We start from the raw sequence: 21396 nt of genomic DNA on the forward strand, positions 1-21396 counted from the left end.
AAAGCTGACCCTAAATCTATGCGATCTGGCGCACAGAAATCTCACTTCTAAGAAAGAAGTTCAACATTTGATAGGTAAATTGTAAAAAAACAAGTTTATTTGAAAAAACTCAAGCCTCTTAACATGAATTCTGATCAACATTACTAGAACTTGAGAGCCATTAACCTGCTCCACGTACGTTGAGATATTTTCCAACACTAAAAGATAAAAAATAAATACGTACAAATTCTTTCCTCCCCCTAACATGTCCTAGATGTGAGAGGTTCAGCATCCACCGCCTTAAGATCTCAGTTGAACAGAAGCAAGTAAAAGAGGTTTCTCTAACAGATAAAAGAGCAAAAGCAGAAAAAGTCTCAGGGATGTACCACCTCCACTCACCTCACCACTCTGCCCAAGGTCAGGCACCCAAAACACCTGGCTGGATGGGATGCTCTGGTGGAAGCCCACCCCATGGGCAGGATGGGCCAGCACAGCCAACAGCAGATTGAGGCAGAGTGGGGAGGCAGGGGGGACTCCAACAGTCCCCAAGGAAGGCTTGGGCAAGCCCTGGAGTGGCTTGCCCAACAAGAACCCCAGCCATCTTTCTTCAACCTGAATAACCCATGAGAGAACAGCTACAAGAAGAGGGATTTTAAAGAACTACAATAGCTAAAGTGTTTTCAAAACAAATACCTAAAGACCACCTAAAGAGCTGGGAGACCCTGGGCATGAGGGTTAAGGAGCACCTTGCCCCATGCCTGCATCTCCCCTGCAGAGGACCTGCGGTAAGAAGTGTATGAAGCAGTATTCATTCAGGGCCGGCCCTGAAGCCCATTGTGCTTCAACAAATCCAGTATCCTGCTTTTTATGGCTTTTTAACAAGAAAACTCCCCAAAACACACACATATCCCCCCGCCCCCCAACCCAAGCAGAATACAGAGCTAAAGCACAGTTTAGAGTTAAGGCTCGTTCAGATTCAGCTAGATATGGAGACTGTAAGGCACATATTAGTACATTCATGTTACTGTTAAAAAGCCAGACTATAAAAGCCCCCTGCCCCTGGACACACGAGGATACTGCATGTGTAGTCCTGTTACCTTTAACACAGATGGAAAGACAACTCAGAGCCTGTTTAAAAATGAACACCCGGTTTAAACACTTCTTACAGCCCCCCAGCGCCAGCGGAGCTCTGCCCTGGCTGCCACACCAGGGCAGCAGCACTTCCCCGACACTCTGGGATTAAGACTGGTCCCTCACATGCGGCTCTCCTGCTCTTTGACACCACCCCCCACATTCTTCTGAGGTGAGGAGGCTGCATCAGTTTTTTCCTCTTTCTTCTTCCCAGCCTCATCAATGTTGGTCTCGTCCTCCTTCCCTTCCTTCTTCGCTTTCTCCTCCTTGGCCACCAGGCGATAGTTGATGCCCATCCCAATGAAGAGGTAGGTCCCGGCAATGATCAGGACAATCCCACAGGCCCAGTATGTGTACTTGTAGTCACCATACATGTCATTGAGTTTCCCTAAAAGACAAGAGTATACAGTTCAGCAAGAAGCCCCCAAAGCAGCTCCAGGTCATGGAGATATTCCCAAGAGCAGCCCAAGCCCATCACCCTCACATTCAGACAAGGACCTGTCCCACATTCCTTTACTCCCCGCTCCCCTACCCTGTGCCACGGGTTCAGATCCCACTTCCTTGGCCATTCCTCAGTGGTCTACAGACTACTGCCCCAGTGCCATGGGCTGCCCATGGCTCAAGGGAACCCACCACCACTAAGCAAGACCAGGCAGGACAGCCAGAGTCAAAGAACCATAGAATCATTAAGGTTGGGAAAGACCTTTAAGATCAAAGTTCAATCACCAACCCAGCACCACTCCACTAAAACCATGCCCTCAAGTGAGTTCTCCAGGCACAGCACATCCTACCTAGCACAGGGGGTCCCAGAAGAACAGGGCAGCACTCCACGATGGTCACCAGGCCAACAGCACTAGAGAACCGCTGAGCTCCCACCAGGTCCATCAGGGTCTCAAAGAGAACCGAGCTCAGCCAGCCAAAGGCATAGCCAAAGAAGCCAGCATAAATGCAGAAGCCAGTATAGGTGGGGGACATGGGGAGCAAGATGTGGCAAACACCATTGTAAATAATAGCGATGGCAAAGAAATATTGGATGCGGGGTCTGACCCACTTGGTGTTTGCCACCAGTCCCATGGAAGGTCTGGCAAACATGTCCACAAAGGCCAGTATGGAGAGCAGGAAGGCTGCCGAGTCACTAGGAATCTTCTTGCTCTTTGCATAATTGCTGAGGAAGACCAAGGGAGCAAACACCCCGAAGAACATTATTACATTGCCTGACAGATAGAGCAGGAAGCCCCTGTGTTTGAATAGAGTCAGGTCCAAGAATCTGTTGATTGTCTGGAAGACTGAGCCCTTCTCTTGCTTGGCCTTTCCATCAGTGAGGTCCGTGCTGGTGTCACCATCATCCTTTTTCCCCGCTTTCCCAGCCTCCTGCTGTGCTTCCTTATTGGTCTCTTTCTTCTGAACTGGCTTGGGACCTATGGGCCGCATCAGGGATCCAGCCACGCAGCAGTTCAGCAGGAGGCTACCCAGGATGAGGAAGCTGCCACGCCAGCCAAATATGCCAAAGAAGAACTGGTTGAGGGGTGCCAGGGTAGAGAGGAAGACAGGGCTGCCTGCCATTGCCAGCCCATTGGCCAGTGGACGCCTCTTAAAGAAGTACTTGCCAATCATGGTTAAGGCAGGGTTCAGGTTGAAGGCAAGTCCAAGACCTGCAGGAGAGAGATAAGGGGCTCAAGCCTTGGATGCCTCCAGCAGCACTGGCAGAAGGGCTAGTAGGACAGTGGGGTTTTACTTCTGGGGAGTTCACAGCTCCATTTCCAACTTAGAATCATGGAATCATTTAGGTTAGAAAAGTCCTCTAAGAAAATGGAGTCCAACCATCCCCCCAGCTCTGTCAGGTCCCCATTAACCCATGCCCCAAGTGTGACATCCACATGCTTTTTGAACACTTCCAGGGATGGTGATTCCACCAGTGCCCCAGACAGTCCATTCCAACAACTGACTCACCCACTTCCCAGCTGGCATAAGCAGGAGTCAGCCCCTGCTGCCAGCTAAAGAGGCACCCAGGCAGTGACAAGAACCAGAACTCATGCAAATTCAGACATCAACTAATAATTACTGGGTTGAAGTTGCTCCTTTCACTGCCCCACTAGGGCAGAGCTATCACTTACCCCCTATGACCCCAATACAGAAGTAGAGCCCCTCCACCGAGTTGCAGAAGGAGGCTGCGATCAGCCCACAGCCGGAAAGGCAGCCGCCTACTAATATGATGGGCCGGCTGCCGTACTTGTTCACCAGGATGCTGCTGACGGGACCTGGGCAAACAAAAGAGATGCACCAGAGAGGAGTTATCTTTGCATGAGAGACCAAATACACACACAAGCACACTGCATCTTTACTGCCAGATGATTCCAGCTTTCACACAGCATTGTTTCTCCCAGGAAGGGAACTGGGGTAAGGGGAAAGGACAGAAGGTTCAGAGGCAGCTGGAGACAAGAGAATCACAAAATGGTTTGGGTTGGAAGGGACCTTAAAGATCATCTTGTTCCAGCTCCTTGCCATGGGCAGGGACATTTCCTACTAGAACAGGTTGCTGCAATCCAACCCACTCTTGGCCATTTCCAGGGATGGAGAAGACACAGCTTTTCTAGGCTTCTATGTGCCAGGGCCTCATCATCCTCATGGAAGAATTTCTTCCTAAATATCTAATCTAAATCAACCATAAGAGGGAGAAAAATGTTGAAGCACAGAAAGCTTTGACTTCTCTGAGCAAGTTGCCTTCTGTGGGCTGAAAGAGGAGCTGCCCGGCCACCACCTGCCCCCAGAGACAGGGCTCTGGGACAGGCCGAAGCCACCTGCCTCGTGCTGCACTGGGGGCTCTGCCCTACTTGCAGCCACCCACTCACCATGAGCTGGGGTCTCAGCCACAACCCAACTGCACATCTCCTGACAGAGGTTTCTGGTCAAGACCAGATGAAGCTGTGAGGAAACACCTTCTCTGGGTGCAAGTGGAGCTCCTCAGGGCTTGGGGAGAAGCAGCAGTGCCCCAGGAGAAGGGGTGCTTCTGTTTTCACTGCTATCCCTAATGCAGACAGGGGCCAATTGCCCTTTTAAGTGCTTCAGTCTCGGGCGCTTTAATCCAAAGCAAACAGTGATTAGAGACTGCCAAGCATGCTCTACAGACACTAAAATGTATTTAAATACACTGAATGAACATCCATTGAATATTAACAGACCTTGCTCTGCCATTAACAGACAGAGAGGTTGTCAACATGTTATTCATGGGTCCTTGGATGGTACTTGACCTTTTTGCCCAGTTTAAACAAAGTCTGGAGCAGGTTACAGAAGCCTTGGTGCTGCAGAGTCTGCTCCCAGCCTCGCAGCATTCTGCTCTCTGCTACCAGAAGCTCCAGTGCAATGCCACCAGGGATGGGCCATGGCTCTGGGTCCTGTGAGAGGGAGCAGCAGCAGCACCTGGGAGCTGCCACATCACAAGGTGCACAGAGCACTCAGCACTTTGCAAAACCTGAACCTTGAACTCAGCAAATGTGATGCCCCTGAAGAGTCTAAATGCAGCCACAGCCTTTCTTCCGGGAAGTTCCCCTGAAAATAGCAGGCTCCAAAGGGCAATCAGCAGGAAGCCACGCAGCTGGGCAGTGCCAGGTACTCTAGGGGCAATTCTCCTCATCCCCCCCCCTTTTCTAAAGGAAAACAACACCCATACCTGTTTTCTAGATTCACTGGAAGTGTTTTTGACTAAACGTTACCTGATCTAACTTGATTGCTCAAGCTGCCAAAAACACGTAAATAATGGAATCTAATCCCAACATGGGGCTGACAAAGGAGCATTTGACACCATGACATCCATGCATCCTGATGGTGACTGCACAGGGCAGCTGGAGGGAAATGTGCTGCTTCCTCACACCTAGCCCTACCCAGGACAGAAGCTGCCCCAGCTCTGTGAGATTCTACTACTCCAGAGGATGAACTACTTTTTCAGCCTCCAAGCAGGCAGGTATCCTAGGAGACAGGGAAAATGGGATGCACACTGGGACTGCTCCAGTGCAATTCAGACTCTGTAAAGGGTCTGGTTTCAGGCAGGAATGAATGGGGCAGCAGCAATTCCAGTGCTTCAGCAGCTGGAGGATGAATAAAAAGTTCTGAGATGGAAGCGATCCTCTAGAATCGAGTCCAACTCCTGGCTCTTCAAAGGACAACCCCAACAATCCCACCTTCTGCTTGAGAGTATTGTCCAAAATGCTCCTGGAACTCTGGCAGCCTTGGGGCTGTGGCCACTGTTCTGGGAAGCCTGTTCAGTACTTGACCACCTTCTAGGGAAAAATGCACCCAGGTAGATCTGGGGTACTTTCAGCATCCCACCACCATATGGCTAAGCAGACCAAGACCAGCAGCTGCTGGATTTTAATGGCTACAGCTCAGTGAAAGCAGGAGGGACAGAATCATCATGGAGGGAGGGGGACATGGGGACAACTACTACTCCAGTACTGGAGGAGGGAGCTCTTACCCCTGCTGCCAGGCAGCTCCAGACAGTGCCCCCAGAAGAACCAGCTCTGAGCTATTGGGAGAGGAGGAATGGCCCAGATTTGGTCTCATTAAGGCAGTTACAGGGTTTACAAGCTTGCTACACATTGGAGCAGGGAAATGTGCTGGTCGCTTCGCTAGCTGAGCGAGGGCAAAGCAGAGCCTGCAAAGGAAAAGCCTGGTGCTCAGCCGGGAGCTGACGTCAGCTCCTTTGGATGCACAAATCCAACAAGGCTGCAGGCAACCTGCCAGCTGGGGACTGGCAGCAGGGACAAGCTCCCATTTGCCTCTGAAGTGGCCACAACAGCAGGCTCACAGTGTTTCTTTCAGCCCAGCACAAGACTGTGTTTGCAGGCACATGCAAGACCCCAGACTCTGGAGACCAGGAGCACTGCATGCTGTTCACCCACTAAAAACATGCATGAAGTACCCAGCTAGAGAGTTAAAGGTCTTCAAAAGGCAGCTTCTGAAGGACAGGGGAGGGAGTGGAGCTGTTTTAGTTTATGTGGGTTTGCCTTATTCTGCTCATGTCTCTGCACTTCCAGTGCACACTACCATTCCCAAACAGCACAAGCTGCCTACAGCACTGCTTGGCACCAGCAAGCAGTAACATGTGGCACGAGGCTTCAGTGCACTCCAAGCACAACTGTGCTGACAAGAAACTGAGGACAGATGCCTACATACACCCACTATTCCCTGAATTGGAAAAAAAAAAAACCAAACCAAAATCAATGTCTTATCTGAAAGTGCCCCTAAGAGCAGAGTTGCCACATTGCCACATGTAGCAGAGCAGCTCCCTGGCCTTCAGGAGGATGCTGGGAGTAGACACAGCATCTGCAACTCACTGTAACAAGGACAAGGGCAGAATTACACAAGTCATAATTCTCCAGAAAGATTTTACAGCTTTGCAGAGGACAGATTAACCCGGTTTTTGCATTCTGGGCATTAAATGGAACTTTCTGAGCAGCCTCCTTTAAGAAAACTCATTAAGGGAGGTTTTGCTCTCAGATAAGGAGAGAATTCAAAGTGTTAGCAAAATTTTGGTTGTTGTCACCACAGCCAGGTGGGAATCACCAGTCCCAGCAGGAGAGTAGCATCTTGTGCTGTGATGCAGGAGCACAAGTACCACTGCCTCCACCCCACTTACCTCCTGCATACATAACAGCCAGCATGATGGAGGAGATCCAGGACACTTTGCTGCTGGAGGCATTGAAGATGACCTCAATTTCTTTGAAGAACACTGTGATAGATTTGGGGAAGGCATAGGAAAAACCAATGGAAATGAAGGCTCCGACGACCACAGCCCATCCCCATCCTCCTTCAGGAGGAGTGTATCCTGCAGGGCCTCCGACGGGGGGCATCTTGAATCAAGTCGGCGATGACTCAGTTGGGGATCAAGGATCTGCAAAGGACAAAGCATTACCTCAGCTGAAAGCACAATCTCTGCTCCTGGCACACAACTGCACGGCTCAAGCTCTGTTTGCAAGGCTGGCATAGCACCAGTGCCCCCACCATCATGGGGAAAGTTGATCCGTGAGGTGAGAGCAGCCCAGGATCACCAGCACAGTGGGCCACTCCAAAACACACGCTCAGATTGCAGCTGGCTTTAAGAGCCCAGTCAGCAGTCAGCACACATTTTTAAGTGACAAATTTAAGACGTGACACCCTGACCTAAGCTGGAAAGGACAGGCAGTGTCTGTGACAGCAGCCAGGACTTATCTGCACAGGCAGAGCTCCCAAAGCATCTGGGTTGCTGGAGTGCAACCCCAGCACTGCAAAATCCCAGGAAGCCCTAGAGCTGGAGCTGCACACCAAGGATATTAAATGCAGAAATACTGAGGGGAAGTAAGTCCCCATGCATGAGCTGAACAGGACACCCCTATTTCTGCTGAAAAAGGGCAGTTGGGTGTCACAGCACACCCACCACCCCCAAAGGTCAGTGGCTATGGCTAAACTTAGCCTGAGTGGTGACCAAGGAAGGCTCCCATATGCCACCAGAGAAGGCAGAGGTGGATCCACACAGAGAAGTCCCAGCAGAGCCTGGTTCCCCTGCAGGGCACTTCTGGACCCAACCGCATCCAAACTCTCCTCCTTGATCAAAAAGGCTAAGACAGGTTTCACAAAGCACCCAAGTATAAAAACAATTCACTTAAAAATTTCAAAACTAGAAGTGGCTAGAAAACAAAAGGCAGATGGAAGCCAATCCCATTCTGCAATCCCATTCTGCACAGAGCCCCCTGTGCTCCCCTCTCTGCCCTGCCAGTAAACCTGACTGAGGCACTTCTGTGCATCTCTGCCCCTCTGAGCTGGGGCAGAGGGTTGTTTCTCATTGCAGGGTGCTGTGCATGCCATCGCTGTTGAAATGAAAACTTTATGGAGAGGAGCAGCTCTCCCTGTTAAAAACACAAATGTGAAATAGAGCCTTACCTTCTAGCAATGCCGGCCAGCAGTTCTGCAGTGCAAAATGGTGAATTTTTTTGTTCTTTTGGGTATAGTATTGAGAATATTGAAAATCTTGCTGAACTGCAAAAGAATTGTCTCATTTTAGCAACATACATATTCACTGTCATCTACTTAGCAAAAAATGCATGCTTACCTTATATCTCATCATGTGCATATGACTCAGTAATGGTATAATTTATATAGCAGTAAGAACCATATAATTACTTCCCATCTAAGTATTAATTGTAATTGTGTCAATCTTTGGAGTGTAGAAATGATGATTACAGTTGAAAATTATTTAGTATTTACAGAAAATCCAAGTGCAATTTCAATAATTTGGACGCTGCTTCCTTTTAAACACCATTATATATTTACTGTACTGAGCTTTACATATCCTTTAGTGGGGATAGAAAACGAAGTCCATTTTCTCTGTGTAAAAAACTTTTTTTTTTTTTGTATGTTAGTGAAAATGCCTCTAAAAAATTTCCTGGAGATGAGCCTGTGATAACTCTGCTCCCCTGCCACAGCTCCTTGGCTCCTATCCCTGGTCCCAGATGGAGCCCAGGCTTGTGGGTGCTCCAAGGGCTGGCTGGAGCTCCATCCCTGCTGTTGATGTGCTGGCAGCCAGTTCTGCTTCCTGCCAGCACCCAGGCTCACCCTGGGGTTTGCCATTAGACACAGAACTTAAAAATTACTTTAAAATGTAGAGTGCGTTTCCTGCAGTAACACATTTCAAAACAACACAGCAAAGAAGTTTTCCAGGGGAAAGTCCCAAGGAAAGCGCAGGGTTGAGCTCTCCTTGCTCTCATGTGGGTTGTGTGTTCTAGGCCAGACACAGAAGCTTTCAGACACGGAATGGGACTATTTTAGAAGAGGAATGGGACTATTTCAGATGAGGAATGGGACTATATCAGATGAGGAAAAGGACTTTCCAGGCAGAAGTGAACAACAAGATCCCAACTCTGTTTCATTTCAGGCGATAGACAGAAACCTCTCCTTGGCCGCCTGCTGTTGGATGTCGGGACTGGCCCCTAGTGTGAATCTTGCAGCATGTTTTTTGCTTTCCACACAAAGGAATGGGGGAAGCAGATGCTCCTGTCCCACCCATGGATCGTGCCCAGCTCAGGATGAGCAGACCGAGGCTGGGGGATGCGCTGTCCCTCAAACCCAGCCCCAGCCCCGGGAGCTGGGCCCAGCGGGCGCCTGGGGCTCGGCCAGCGGCTCCGGGAGGGGAAAAGCGGCAAGGGGTGCCCATGAGGGGCTGGGTGCCCGCTACCCTGCCCGCCCCAGAGCCAGTGCCCGTTCTGGGAGGCCCTCGGTGCCACACTCGGTCCCCTCTGGCCGGGCTGGTGCAGGGGAGGCTCCGGCGAGTGCAGCCCCGGCCGACCCCGCTGTGCCCCGGCCCCGCGGTGCCCCGGCCCCGCTGTGCCCCGGCCCCGCCGTGCCTGAGCTGAGCTCCCACCGCCCCGGCCCTGCTGTGGCCCGGCCCTGCCGTGCCTGAGCTGAGCTCCAACTGCCCCGGCCCTGCCGTGCCTGAGCTGAGCTCCAACTGCCCCGGCCCTCCCGTGCCTGAGCTGAGTTCCAACTGCCCCAGCCCTCCCGTGCCTGAGCTGAGCTCCAACTGCCCCGGCCCTGCCGTGCCTGAGCTGAGCTCCAACTGCCCCGGCCCTCCCGTGCCTGAGCTGAGTTCCAACTGCTCCGGCCCTCCCGTGCCTGAGATGAGCTCCAACTGCCCCGGCCCCGCCGTGCCTGAGCTGAGCTCCAACTGCCCCGGCCCCGCCGTGCCTGAGCTGAGCTCCCACTGCCCCGGCCCCGCTGTGGCCCCGGCCCTGCCGTGCCTGAGCTGAGCTCCCACTGCCCTGGCCCCGCTGTGGCCCCGGCCCTGCCGTGCCTGAGCTGAGCCCCCACTGCCCCGGCCCTGCCGTGCCTGAGCTGAGCTCCAACTGCTCCGGCCCTCCTGTGCCTGAGCTGAGCTCCAACTGCCCCGGCCCCGCCGTGCCTGAGGATGAGCTCCAACTGCCCCGGCCCTGCCGTGCCTGAGCTGAGCTCCCACTGCCCCGGCCCTGCTGTGGCCCGGCCCCGCTGTGGCCCGGCCCCGCCGTGGCCCGGCCCCGCCGTGCCTGAGCTGAGCTCCCACTGCTCCGGCCCCGCCGTGCCTGAGCTGAGCTCCCACTGGCCTGGCACACCGCCGGGGACCCGCGCACTGCCAGCCCAGTGTCCTGGCCTCACTCGTTGGGTTCCTTTTCCTGGTCCCTTCTCTAAAGCTGGGAACGCTCCGAGGCTCCTGAGGCTCTGTTACTGAGCCCAGCCCGGTGTCTCTGTTTGCACGGCGCTCACACCGCTCCCAGAGCTCACCCGGGAACACTCACAGAGTGCTCTTCACGGGTAAAGAGCCGGGACTGTGCTTGGAAATGCAGCCGTGTGCGGAGCCGGCCTGCAGCACCCTCTGGGGTCGCTGTGCCTGCCCCTGGCTGCAACGAGGCCGGCAAGGACGCGCAGCTCCCGCCTGCCCAGCCGTGCTGCACCTGGGGACCCAGCGCCATTCTCCTCCACCCGTGGTGCATGGTGGCTTTTGAGGAAAACTTGCAACAGGTTTGCAATGGCCTGGAAAGCCTGGTACCAAAGGAATAATGTGAATATTAAATTTTTTTTTCTTTTGTTTCTAGTGGTACTGATAAAAATCTTTTTTTTTAGCCAGTGCTTTGCCTACTGAAACACACAGACAAAGAGTTATTTAAAAATGCTTTGTTGTCAATACACCGAATGAGCTGTACTAGTGACACCTGCAATGACAACAAAAGGCTCTTCTTTTTCCATCTGTTCTAAAACATGCAAAGTATCACAAAATCAACAAGTAGGCTTGACTGGATAACATTTATCTTCATTATGAGTGGCTAATTTCAATGGGTTCTGCAATGCTTCAGAAAGGTCAGATGCACTGCTTGTCTCGGCTGCTCTTTTATGCTGTGTGATGCCATGGAACACTTTGAAGCACAAACGGGGAAATTTACGTAAACTTGCAAAATTCACCGTAAAAAAAAAAAATCCCATTGGGATTCACAGGGGTGCCATTACATCCCTGTTTAAAGATATAAAATCGGTAAAACTTCCAGAGGCTTTATTCTTCTGTTGGTCTGAGTTCTTCAGAAGAGGCGCAGGAAAGCGGCGCTGTCACTGCGGTGCTGGGGCCCGATGGGCAGCGGGGTGTTCGGTGTCAGCGGAGGGTGTTCGGTGTCCCCTCGGACACACGCTGTGCCCACACGCTGTGCCCACACGCTGTGCTCACACGCCGCTGTCCCGCTCCCCACACCGGGAGATGACGGCCAGGGCCGGGCCGGGCTCCCGCAGCCTCCCTGCGGCACGGGCTGCCCCCTCCTCCTGCCTGCTACAGATGTTTCCAGGTGTTTCAATTCTTTGGCAAGGGTCCGTCAGGGAATATGGAGGGGGATCATCTGTGGGAATATATATCTGTGTTGCTCCTGGCCCCACACATTCGTCGTAGCTGAAAGAAAAAAAGAAATATTCATGAAATTCCTGGGGAAAAATGCTACAGTACATTACTTCAGCATAACAGAGGCAAGTAAAGTGAGAAGAAAATGAGTGTCTGGTGTTTTCCTCAGCCCACATCCTTGCTGACCCTGCCATGTCAGACACTCAAGAGTATAGCACTTAAAACCACCCAGAGGTGCAGTCACCAGAAGTGCAGGGCAGCCAGGGCTCACTCCCGCTCTCACCTGCCTGTGAGAGCCAGGCTAGAAAAGCCCGGGGGCAGAGGAGGTGGTGCTGCTGTTTCAGCGGTGAAATGAGGCACGGAGATGATGCAGTGTGCAGCAGACATCGCTGTGCTGCCCTGGCTGCAGTCCCTGGAGCTCAGCCCGCAGCCCTGGCAGGGAGCTGAGCGCTGCCAGGGCAGAGCTGCATCACTGCCCACGCTGGGGCTGCTCGCTCCGGGGTGGCACAGTGCCCCTTGTGCCCCTTCCAGAGAGCAGGGACAGGCCAGGTGCTTGGGGGGTTCCATGGGGTGCACCAGGCTCTGTGGTTCTGTCTGTCCCCTCCTCACTCTGCTCTGTGCTCCCTGGTACAGGCAAGAGCCCTAAAGAATCACATCATCATCATCTTAAATGTTAGACCTGCTTTGTGGCTGCTGTTTACCCATTCCAGCATCATTTTAACTCCAGTCCTGAAGAAGGAAATGTCTCCTATCAAATACCCTTTCTCTGCTGAGTTAACCTGAAAAACATTTCTGCTGGAGCCAGACAAATTAAGAACCTATTTCCTCAGCCACACTAACTGCAGGGCAATTAAGATCTGGGATATTTCCTGAAAATTGGGATGTTGAGCATGTGTCTTCTCAGCAGACTGCAGCACACACTGTGCCCCTGTGTTACTGCCAGGCTCCCAAACCCCAGGCTGGGTGATGGAAATGGTTCTTGGGGAAGGGAAAGGTAAGAAAGTGAAATCAGAGTGCTGCATAACTAAACTCAAATATCCTTGGGTGTTTTTATTTTTACCTCCATTTCATCTTACTTTTATATTCATCAGGACAATGGCTTTAAATTCAGACTAGAAAATTTCAATTTCCCCATCAGAAAATAATATTTAAGAACCTAAGTCTGTTCTGAAAACCCTGTGTAGGGCTGCTAGATATTTCAGAAAAGTCCCAGCATGTTAGGAAGTAGAATTAGGGTTTTTTTTACAGCATGTAGAAAAGATGTCTCTCCAGCCTCTACTGAACACACTGAAGGTTTCAAACATACTTGGTAGTATTTGAAAAGTTCTCAGACCTCCATCAGAGACTGAGGACCTGATGTCTTCCACTCTCCTTGAGCTCCATGAGGTAAAGAAACAGCCACTTCTTGCAGATTCCTATGAGCTGCATCTTTACTTCATTTACATTTTGCTGACCCAAAGCCTGGTGAATTTATTTAAAATCTCTCCTCAGGTTTTGACTGATTTAATCAGGCTAACAGAGAGCACTTACTGGGCCTGTCAGCACAGGGGGAAAGTTTCCATTCAGAAAAACCCACAGCAAAGGAGTTTCAAGGGGGAAAATTTGGAATCCTTCTGCCAAGGAATGAAAAGGGAAGAAGCTTCTCTGTCTCCTGCTTCTGGGAAATCTGCCACTGACCTAAAGGAGAGATGGGCACAGTGGGAACTGTTTCTTGCTGCTGTTACCTGATCATCTGCAGATGGTTCCTCTGCCTTGGATTTAATTTAATGCCTTTCCTGGAGCACAGCTCAGCTTTGGAGAACTGAACTCATGGCTGGGATAAACAGGGGAAGTATCCCTTAGGAAGGAGACCTTGAAGGGTCAAGTAAATGGTGGGAGTTATGGTATCAAGGAGTTGGCATTTCAATGTTTAGTTCCAAATATCAATGTATTTGTGTTGGGGCATTTTGTCCTTCATACATATAATGCATAAAAATAATTATCTTTTTTTCTCCAAAAGCAAGTAATGTTCTTTCCCCTCATTTTTGGCAATTAAGATCACATTTTAAAAAGTGAGTAAGGTAGTAAAAAACACATGCCAGACTTTCAATTAAACAGCTTTTTGGCAGCTTCATAGCTGTGCCTGCAGATTGCTGTGGCCATGGAGAGAATTACAAATAATTCAAATAGTTGCGGGTTTTGGGTTTTTTTTAAATAACTTTTTGTATTTCATTATCAATTTATGATCTTGATGTTCATTTCCTGTGTTCTTTTCTGTGCATGGGATCTTTGCTTGTAGAGCTGGCATTGCAAACAGCTCCTGCCCTGCTGCTGCAGATAAGGTTCCTAGCACTGTTAGGTGAGGGCAGAGTGGACGTGAATTAAGGTCATAAAAGAGACCTCAACTTTGTATTTTTTTTCTTTGTTTCCAAGTGTTTTGTGGGTTTTTTAAAATGTATTTTTGTTGGATTTTTTTTGTTTGTTTGGGGTTTTTGTTTTTCTTCGTTTGTTTGTTTTGTAGTGTGATTTTCCCCCCTCTGTTTAACAGCTTCAGTACTTTGGTTGTGCTTTCTGACTGCTGTTATAGAGGCATTCCTGTAGGATGAATAATGCATTATCAACTCTACAAGCATGAATTCTATTTTACAGTCTCTCTTTCAAGGAGACTTTAATATGTAAACTTATATGACTTTACAAGATCTTTTTTATTAGAGAATTTAAGCAAGTATTATAAGAAATACTACTGAGTTGGACAGGCTTCCACTGTATGCTGGTGTTGAAAAACCACTCCTCAAAAGATTTGAAGGATTACTTAGAAAAAATTTCAATATCAATAATTTCTTTCAGGTGATTAGCAAGTATTGATGTGAGTGATGCTGGACTAAAACCTTACTGTCATCATTTTAAAATAAAGCCAGACCTTGATCCCCAATCTGGAGCTAAACAGGCAAAAAGATTTGGGGGTGATGGTGGTGGTGGGGAGAGGTTGGGAGGTTTGTCTTGGTTTGGTTTTTTATTTGGAATTTAATGTGTGAGTTTTTTCTGGGCCAGATTTCTCCTGGTTTGGCTGCCTCAGTCAGAAGCTCCCAGCTTGGCTGGAGGGCACCAGCAACACCAGGGAAATGGAAATGGGAGAGACAGAGACTGCAGCTCACAAATCATCAAATTGCAGCCTCAGGAACCACAAAGGGGTGTGAAATATGTGTGTGTACATGCATATGTGTGTGTACAGGTATATTTATATGTGTTTATATATTCATTTACATATATATGTTTTGCAACTGAAAATGCAGGATCATGAAGTGGAAAAACAAAAATAGTTGTTCATCTTTTACAAAACCCACCACAATAGTTATATTTTATCTGACAGAATCACTTCTGTGAGGATATTGGACATGTAAAAAGTAGCTCAGGCTTGAAGTTCACTACAGCAGTCACAGGAAAATCCTTTTAGACAGGAAAGCAAATGCTTTTGGAAAGTGTTGTGTTACCATAACATAAATAATGGAGCACAGGGACTCATTACCCTGCATCTTGTGGATACCAGCCCTGAAAAAATCCTTGGCTGCAGTACTTGTAGTGAATCCACTTTAATCCACAGCTTTGCAAAACTTGTATTGCCTGGAGGTGCAGTATCAGCAGGAGTGATGAGCAGGAGGGGGTTACTGCCCTTGAAATGTGCTGCTGTCTGCATGGGTTTGGCCTTGGTTTTGTTACAATTCCTGCACTGCTGTGTTCAGACACACTACTGAGTTTTTGAGGGATAATTTCCCTGGGAAAAGGAAGGGAGGCTGATGTCTGTGAGCATCCCACTGCAGGTAAATGGGATCTGCAGGGAGGGGAATGATGCTCAAAAATGGAAAAATGGCAGCAGCTCTCCAGGATGACCTTGCTGACTCAGGGTGTGGCAGGAGGGGCAAGAACTTTGGGAATTTCTTGGGTCTCATTGCAGTATTAGGATGGGTTTATTGCCAGGGAAACCCCAAAGAGTTTCTTTAACTGGCTGTCATCCTAAATTAGGAGCCCCTCTCTGGGGCAGGAAGGTTCTGCTGACAGAACTTTTTAAGATGCAAACAACAAGAAGTGAGGAAAGGCAGAGCTGGGAATGAAGAATTTGTTGTGCTGTAGATGTCTCATGGTTCACTTTGTACTTTTGTTGTATCTTCTAACTCTGCTAAAAGTGCTCCTGTTGCACTGTTTGCATTTTGTGTTCTTTTGAAAATGGACCCTGGATCTGGAACATCTGTGCGCTACCAGGCTGGGGCTGGGATGAAGCAGCACAAAGGATGTTTGTTTCCATGATGATGTTACCTAACAGAAAACCTGAAATCAGAACAATTGTGCTGTAACTCTCTGCAAGGAGGTTCCGATGAAAAAAATAATGATGAGTTTGATGCCCATGTAGGCAGCTGAGCTGATGATGCTGAACTCTGCCTTCTGTGATGGCACAATTTGCTCCCAGCAGGATGGCAGGAGAGCAGCCTGGAAATCTGCCCATGTGTCCTTTGAGGTGTGTTTTCCTAGAATACAAATTTTCTTTCCTATATTCTAGGAAAGATAACATATTTTCTCCTAAAACACATTATTTTCTTTAATTTAATAATAATTTATTATTATCATGGGGAAGTTTATCAGTTCTGATAGAACTTCTTCTCTAATGACATTGTCATGAGCTAGGATATTTTCCTAGGTTTATTTTTGATACTGACACTTTCCATTTGAGATTCTAATTTTATGCATATTTATTTACATATTTATTTTAATGTTTTTAAATAGTAAAAAAATGTAACCCAAGGTGTTGTTCAAGTAAACATCTAGGGCCTAATTAACTTAACTATTGAAGAGACAGGAAGGGTGGAATTTAGTTTTTTTCTGGTTTTTTTTCTGTCTGTAGTTATTTCTGGAATTTCCAATTCCTCAGAGCTACAATAGGGCTGTTTGTGTTAATGAGCACTAAATGGCTGCATCTCTGTTCTGCACTGTGTCAAAATAATCTTGAGGAAGTTATGACTTTGATAGATTAATATTCCAGAGGAAAACTGAAATTAAGTGTAAACTGTTTTCATGAAAACATATATCAGATAACATTTGAAACCAATATAGTGCAGTTTCATCATAATTGTGCAGCTTTAAACAATTGAAATAAATGTTTTAAATAAAACAAGTCATTCTAAGATGAAGATTTCATATGATACAATTCAGCCTGACATTAATTTTAAACACTGTAAGAACTACTTGGCCATCAGCAGTGTTTCCTCTCTGGATTTCTGTAACCATTGCACAGCAAAGGATGCTGGGCACTGATTGAGTAAAAAGAATCAGTTAAATAAAAAATGTGTAGCTTCCCAAGTCATGGAGTTAATCCACAAACAGGATTCTGAACACCACCACCAATTCCTGAATGCCAGCAGAACCTGCTGATGTCTGGGGAAGTTTTCCATTTGACAAGTTTTAGGATCATATTCCAAGAAAGGGCTTTGCTGTAATTATTCCAGGAATGAATTCTGAGGAGGTGAAGGAAATACTGGTTGCAATATGCAACTGGGAAATCAGAGAAAAACACTCTTTGCTTTTAAAGTACACTCATCAAATATTTGGCAGCTTTAAGTTGTGGTTGCTCTGCGTGGCACTGCAGATTTCTGGTTAGAAACCCTTGGTGCTTCCCTTCCATCAGGTGTTGCTGCTTTCCCTGCTGCAGGGGGGTTTATGCAGCAATAATTCACACCTGCAGAGTGGAACTGGGGCAGGTGTAAAGGGAGCTTGGGCAGAAGGTGCCCACAGATATTTTTGATGACAGAAAGAAAAGGGAATTTTGTGCCCCTGCCCCCCAACACACAGGCTGAGGTGTGAGAGCATTTTTGACTGCAAAGGCAAGAAAAAAGAGAAAGGTGTGAATAATTAAGAGGAATGGAAAAGCCACAGAAAGAAATGCTCATAAATCGGCTGTAAACAAAGTTAAGCTTGAAATAAGAAGTTTGCCAAAATAATTGGGAATTTTTTTCTATCCCTGATACACACTGGATGTGAAGGGAGGGGCTTTAGAGTGTTTGGAATTTGGAGTTAAAGGAACTGAGAGTTTTAGCTCATGTCATGATACCTGATGGAATTATAAACCTGTCCTATTTCCAGTGGCATTTTCTACCTTACTAACTGAAAATCTCAGTGGGGGTATTGAAGTAAGAGCTGAACTGAACCCCAAAAGTCCATCTCATGCTTTGCCAGCTGTCACTGTAACGTGGGAAAAGCTCCTCACCTGGTTTGCTCTCAGGAAAACAGCCTTGGCAAAGGAATACAGCACAACAGAGCAAGATTTTATGTCAGTTCCCTGCAAGCCTAATTCTGCCTTTCAAGAAAATCCAGGAGGATGGCTTGGCTAACTTGCATACTCAGAAGTGGGGGATGGAAAAGAATGTCTTAAAAAAGAAAGTCCCTTAAGTAGGCTTTTAAAAATATATATTTAAAGGGAAATTAGTGTCTGACTTTAAGACAGGAGCATTTCCTTTTGCCATTTTAAAGTAATTTTAAAATTGATTTGCCCATTTAAACAATGCAGGCTGAACATGGTTATTGAGAATACTGGGATTTATCAAGCCTAAATAAGAGAATTTTCTCTAGAACAGATCCTGTAGATTAGGCAGGGTGACCAGCTGAGGAACTGTGAGCCCACAGGCAAACCCTCACACAATGTGATTTATTAGAAATGCTGGGATAGAGGGGGCTGAGGGGTTTTTACTTCATGTGCCCTGTGGGGAACATTCAGTGTGGAGTTTGGAGAGGATTTCTGTGGCTTCTATTGGGACCATTCCTGAAGGTGAATCCCTGCATCTCCTGAGCAGCCATTCCTCAGGGATGCTGTGTCAGACACTCATGAGGCTCAGATGCAAAAGGCAATATCCTTGCTTGCCTAAAGCTCTGTACATGCCATTAATATCTAATCACTAAGGAGTGAAAAAGCACTTATGCAGTGGGGTGAGATGCATTTCCCTGGCCACAAGGTGAGAAGTTGATATAAAATTCCTTTCCTGCTGTGAAATCTCCTCATTGCTTGGATTTACTGACTCTCTTAAAGAAAATGTAATAGTTTTTAATTTACTTGGACTTTGGTTGGTACTGTAATTCAATCCACTTCAAACATGGGAACTCAACTTATTTTTAACAGCTTTCTAACTACACCTTTGTAAGAAGATAACTAGCAATGCTCACTAGAAGTGTGTGTTACACAGAACTCAGCACAGAGAACATGAGGTCATGATTTCTGTCTATAAAGATTTCATCCCCACAGTGCCAACAGTGTGATTTTACTCCCACTGTTGAACAAAATGCAGATATTGCATTTACAGGCTTTCCAATGTTTCTTTCCAAGCCATATTGACCATGATGATAGGTAAGGTGTGGCAGGGAGATTGTGTTTGCCATCTGTCCTGGCTGGATGTGTTCAGTTTGCTCACTTGGAGGGATTTGAATTCTGTGGTTTAGAATTGTTGGGAGATCACTTGGATCATCTTTCTTAGAAACAAAGGCTTTGCCATGTCTGGTGACACAGATTGTCAAACATTGACTTCCAGCCCTGCTGCCAGTGTCTGTCCATATCAGAAATATTCTCTGAAATACAAACCCTTCATATTCTGAAACTGTTTGGTTCATACCCCCTGTATTTTGTTTTTCTATTTCCCATCCACACCTCATGTAAAATCAATGTGACAGATGTTAGCACAGATCTGAGATTCATTAAAAAGCCATTAACTGTCCTAAAGGGATGTTTATAGATAGCAGCACTGTATATTTTGGGCTGTCAAAACAAATTGACCAAATGGCTTCTCTGTGACCACCCTGCAACCACAGCAGGCTAATGACAGAATTCCATGCCTGGCATCCCTCTAAATCTAATGCAAGAAAGGGGTTAGTGGAAGTGTCTGTGGAGGTAATCAGATTGAGTCACAAATGAAACTTGTGATTCAGAGATCAGAGCAAATACTAATATCCCAAGGCATTTTTCATAGATTAATTTACCAATAACAATTTTCCTATAAATAGTGTTTGTATAAACAGTTCTTGGACTTCCAGCTGGAGAGTTGGGAGTGGGCAGCCTGAACAGGGAGATCTCCCTCAGCCACAGACATGGGGACTGACTCTAGGTTTCATCAGCCTTCCCCTTCAATCCCTTTTCCACTCATTTTGTGGTTTAAAGCTCAGCTATAAAATCTAAATAACCACCCCTTGGCCAGACAGAGTGTTGTGCTTTCTGCTGAAACCACTGCAGTGTGTGGTCTGGCAGGAGGGGTGAGGAGCTGCGCTGGGGGCTGCAGTGCAGGTGGCCTTGCAGCACCAGGTGGATAAAAGGAAATTATCCTGGCAGCACCCACTGCTTTTCACTCACTGAACTCCCTCACTTCAAAGATTTTTAAGAGTTATTTACCAGTGCAGTTGCTTTCCTTGCTGCTCTTCATTTCTGTTCTGCTGATGCCACAGCTGCATCATTAGCTTTTGGCCATGCTAGTTTAGCTTTAAATTACATCTTGCCTTCCAGGAATTAGGAGGAGGAATTACATTCATTTAGGCAGCGCTGTGTTTCCGTAAACCTACTCTTCAAAATATTATCATGTGCAATGAGATTGATCCCAGGCAGTTAATATTTTAAATGCACAAGGTCAGGCATGGCTTGTTTCTGCTTCCAGGCCATGTCTGACAGTCAGCTTTCAAATAATTTCCATGCTCTACTAATTAAAAACAGACACTGCAGCGTTATGCCATGCAGGAGAATATAAAGGGAGATGTACAGGAATTTTTCAGGCTTCACATAATGCAGTAACTCAGACAGTGCCTCTCACCCTGTGCTTTCTGAGCAGTTACAATGGTCTGGAGAATGCATTAATAGCAAGTTTGAAAGTCTCCATGTAGCTTTGCTTTCAGCCATCTTCTTTCCCTGAAGTTCCCCAAGTTATGTTGCTAAGATATAAAATTTACTAAGATTTTGATGATTTGCCAAAGCTACTTTTTCTAAAATATTGAACTGCAGTGGCAGTGAGAAAGCAGCCAAAGCACTCACAATAATCCTTCCCTTGGGCCTGTGACGCAGGGCTGTGATTGCTGGGATGAGCAGTGGTTTCAGTGTGGGCACAGTGGATCCTCAGGGACACTCAGCCCAGCAGGGAACCTGAGGAGGCAGTGGCTGGACACCTCTATGTGTCCCAGAATGTTCTGAGAACAGGTAGGACAGCAGGTAATTAACCCTTGGCAGGCTTGTCACAGAGCCACTGCAGAATTTACTGCAAACTGTGGACAATCTGTGCTGTCCTGTGTCACTCACATCTCCTTCAAACACAACCCCACAGAAATGGAAAAAACCTCCTCTGTGTCCGTTTCCAGCTGGAAATGGAAGCATCCTTTGGTACAATCTTTGATGATCTGTCAGCTAAAGAACTATATTGTCAGTTTTTCAGGAATCTGGCCAGCTGCCCACTCAGAGTTTGCTTGGGTGTCAGCTGGCTGCTTTTTATTAGGAAAGATTCATGGGTGTGTGGGCCCAAAATCCAGTCTAAATTCCTAAGTGGATTTATATGAAATTCTACACATTTAGATGCCAGGCCCAGAGTAATTTTTCACATGTGAGCTTTCTGGTAAAATATTTACACAACCCCTAAAAGCCCTTTAGTTATATAGGATGAGCAGGTAATACATAACTGCTGCTTGCAGAACATGCATGGAATAAACAAAGCAAAGATCCATGTCTGGTGTGCTCATACTGCTGAGCTGCTCTATTTCACAGTCAGAAAAGGGCTGGTCTGATAGTGCTTTAACTCAAAAAGAGTCTGCTTAAAAGGAAGGGAAAAAAAGAGAAAGAAAGGGGTGCATGGCTGTCCAACCTGTGTTTGCTGTTTGTAACACACAGCACTGCAGAAAGCTGTGTGAAGTGATGTTCTGCTTAAATT

The 21396-nt window shown here is 47.4% G+C and overlaps 2 protein-coding genes across 4 annotated transcripts in view; both read right to left on the minus strand.

Annotated features, from left to right (window-relative positions):
- Positions 1-571: 571 nt before the first annotated feature.
- Positions 572-8072, minus strand: LOC128951108 (monocarboxylate transporter 1-like). 2 transcript variants are annotated; one of them, XM_054296309.1, is made up of 5 exons: positions 8023-8072; positions 6743-6997; positions 3225-3368; positions 1902-2762; positions 572-1498 (listed from the first exon to the last, which is right to left on the minus strand). In XM_054296309.1, exons 2-5 carry the CDS (start codon positions 6954-6956, stop codon positions 1233-1235), a joined length of 1485 nt encoding a protein of 494 aa, XP_054152284.1. In that variant the 5' UTR covers positions 6957-6997; positions 8023-8072; the 3' UTR covers positions 572-1232. The 2 variants fall into 2 exon arrangements, with proteins under 2 accessions (XP_054152284.1, XP_054152285.1); XM_054296310.1 differs by lacking the exon at positions 8023-8072 and having other exon boundaries at positions 6743-7083.
- Positions 8073-10735: 2663 nt separating this feature from the next.
- Positions 10736-21396, minus strand: part of BEAN1 (brain expressed associated with NEDD4 1) — a 53025-nt gene continuing 42364 nt past the window's right edge. Inside the window, exon 5 of one of the 2 annotated variants that reach the window (XM_054269398.1) lies at positions 10736-11539. In XM_054269398.1, the coding sequence (XP_054125373.1) occupies positions 11320-11539 (220 nt within the window). In that variant the 3' untranslated portion in view covers positions 10736-11319. The remainder of the gene's footprint in view (positions 11540-21396) is intronic. The other variant, XM_054269399.1, reaches the window with a different exon arrangement.

Source organism: Melozone crissalis, unplaced genomic scaffold (genome assembly GCF_028551555.1).
Source record: "Melozone crissalis strain CALT ecotype California unplaced genomic scaffold, PUWL_Pcris_2 ptg000007l_1, whole genome shotgun sequence".
In the NCBI taxonomy this organism is placed as follows: domain Eukaryota; kingdom Metazoa; phylum Chordata; class Aves; order Passeriformes; family Passerellidae; genus Melozone; species Melozone crissalis.

Excerpts from the sequence above, each read along its gene's own strand:
- LOC128951108 (XM_054296309.1), bottom strand. The coding sequence starts at position 6,956 with ATGCCCCCCGTCGGAGGCCCTGCAGGATACACTCCTCCTGAAGGAGGA. Across the intron at positions 2,763-3,224 it reads CTGTATTGGGGTCATAGGGG|GTCTTGGACTTGCCTTCAAC; the intron begins GTAAGTGATAGC and ends TCTCTCCTGCAG. Across the intron at positions 1,499-1,901 it reads TCTGGGACCCCCTGTGCTAG|GGAAACTCAATGACATGTAT; the intron begins GTAGGATGTGCT and ends CTTGTCTTTTAG.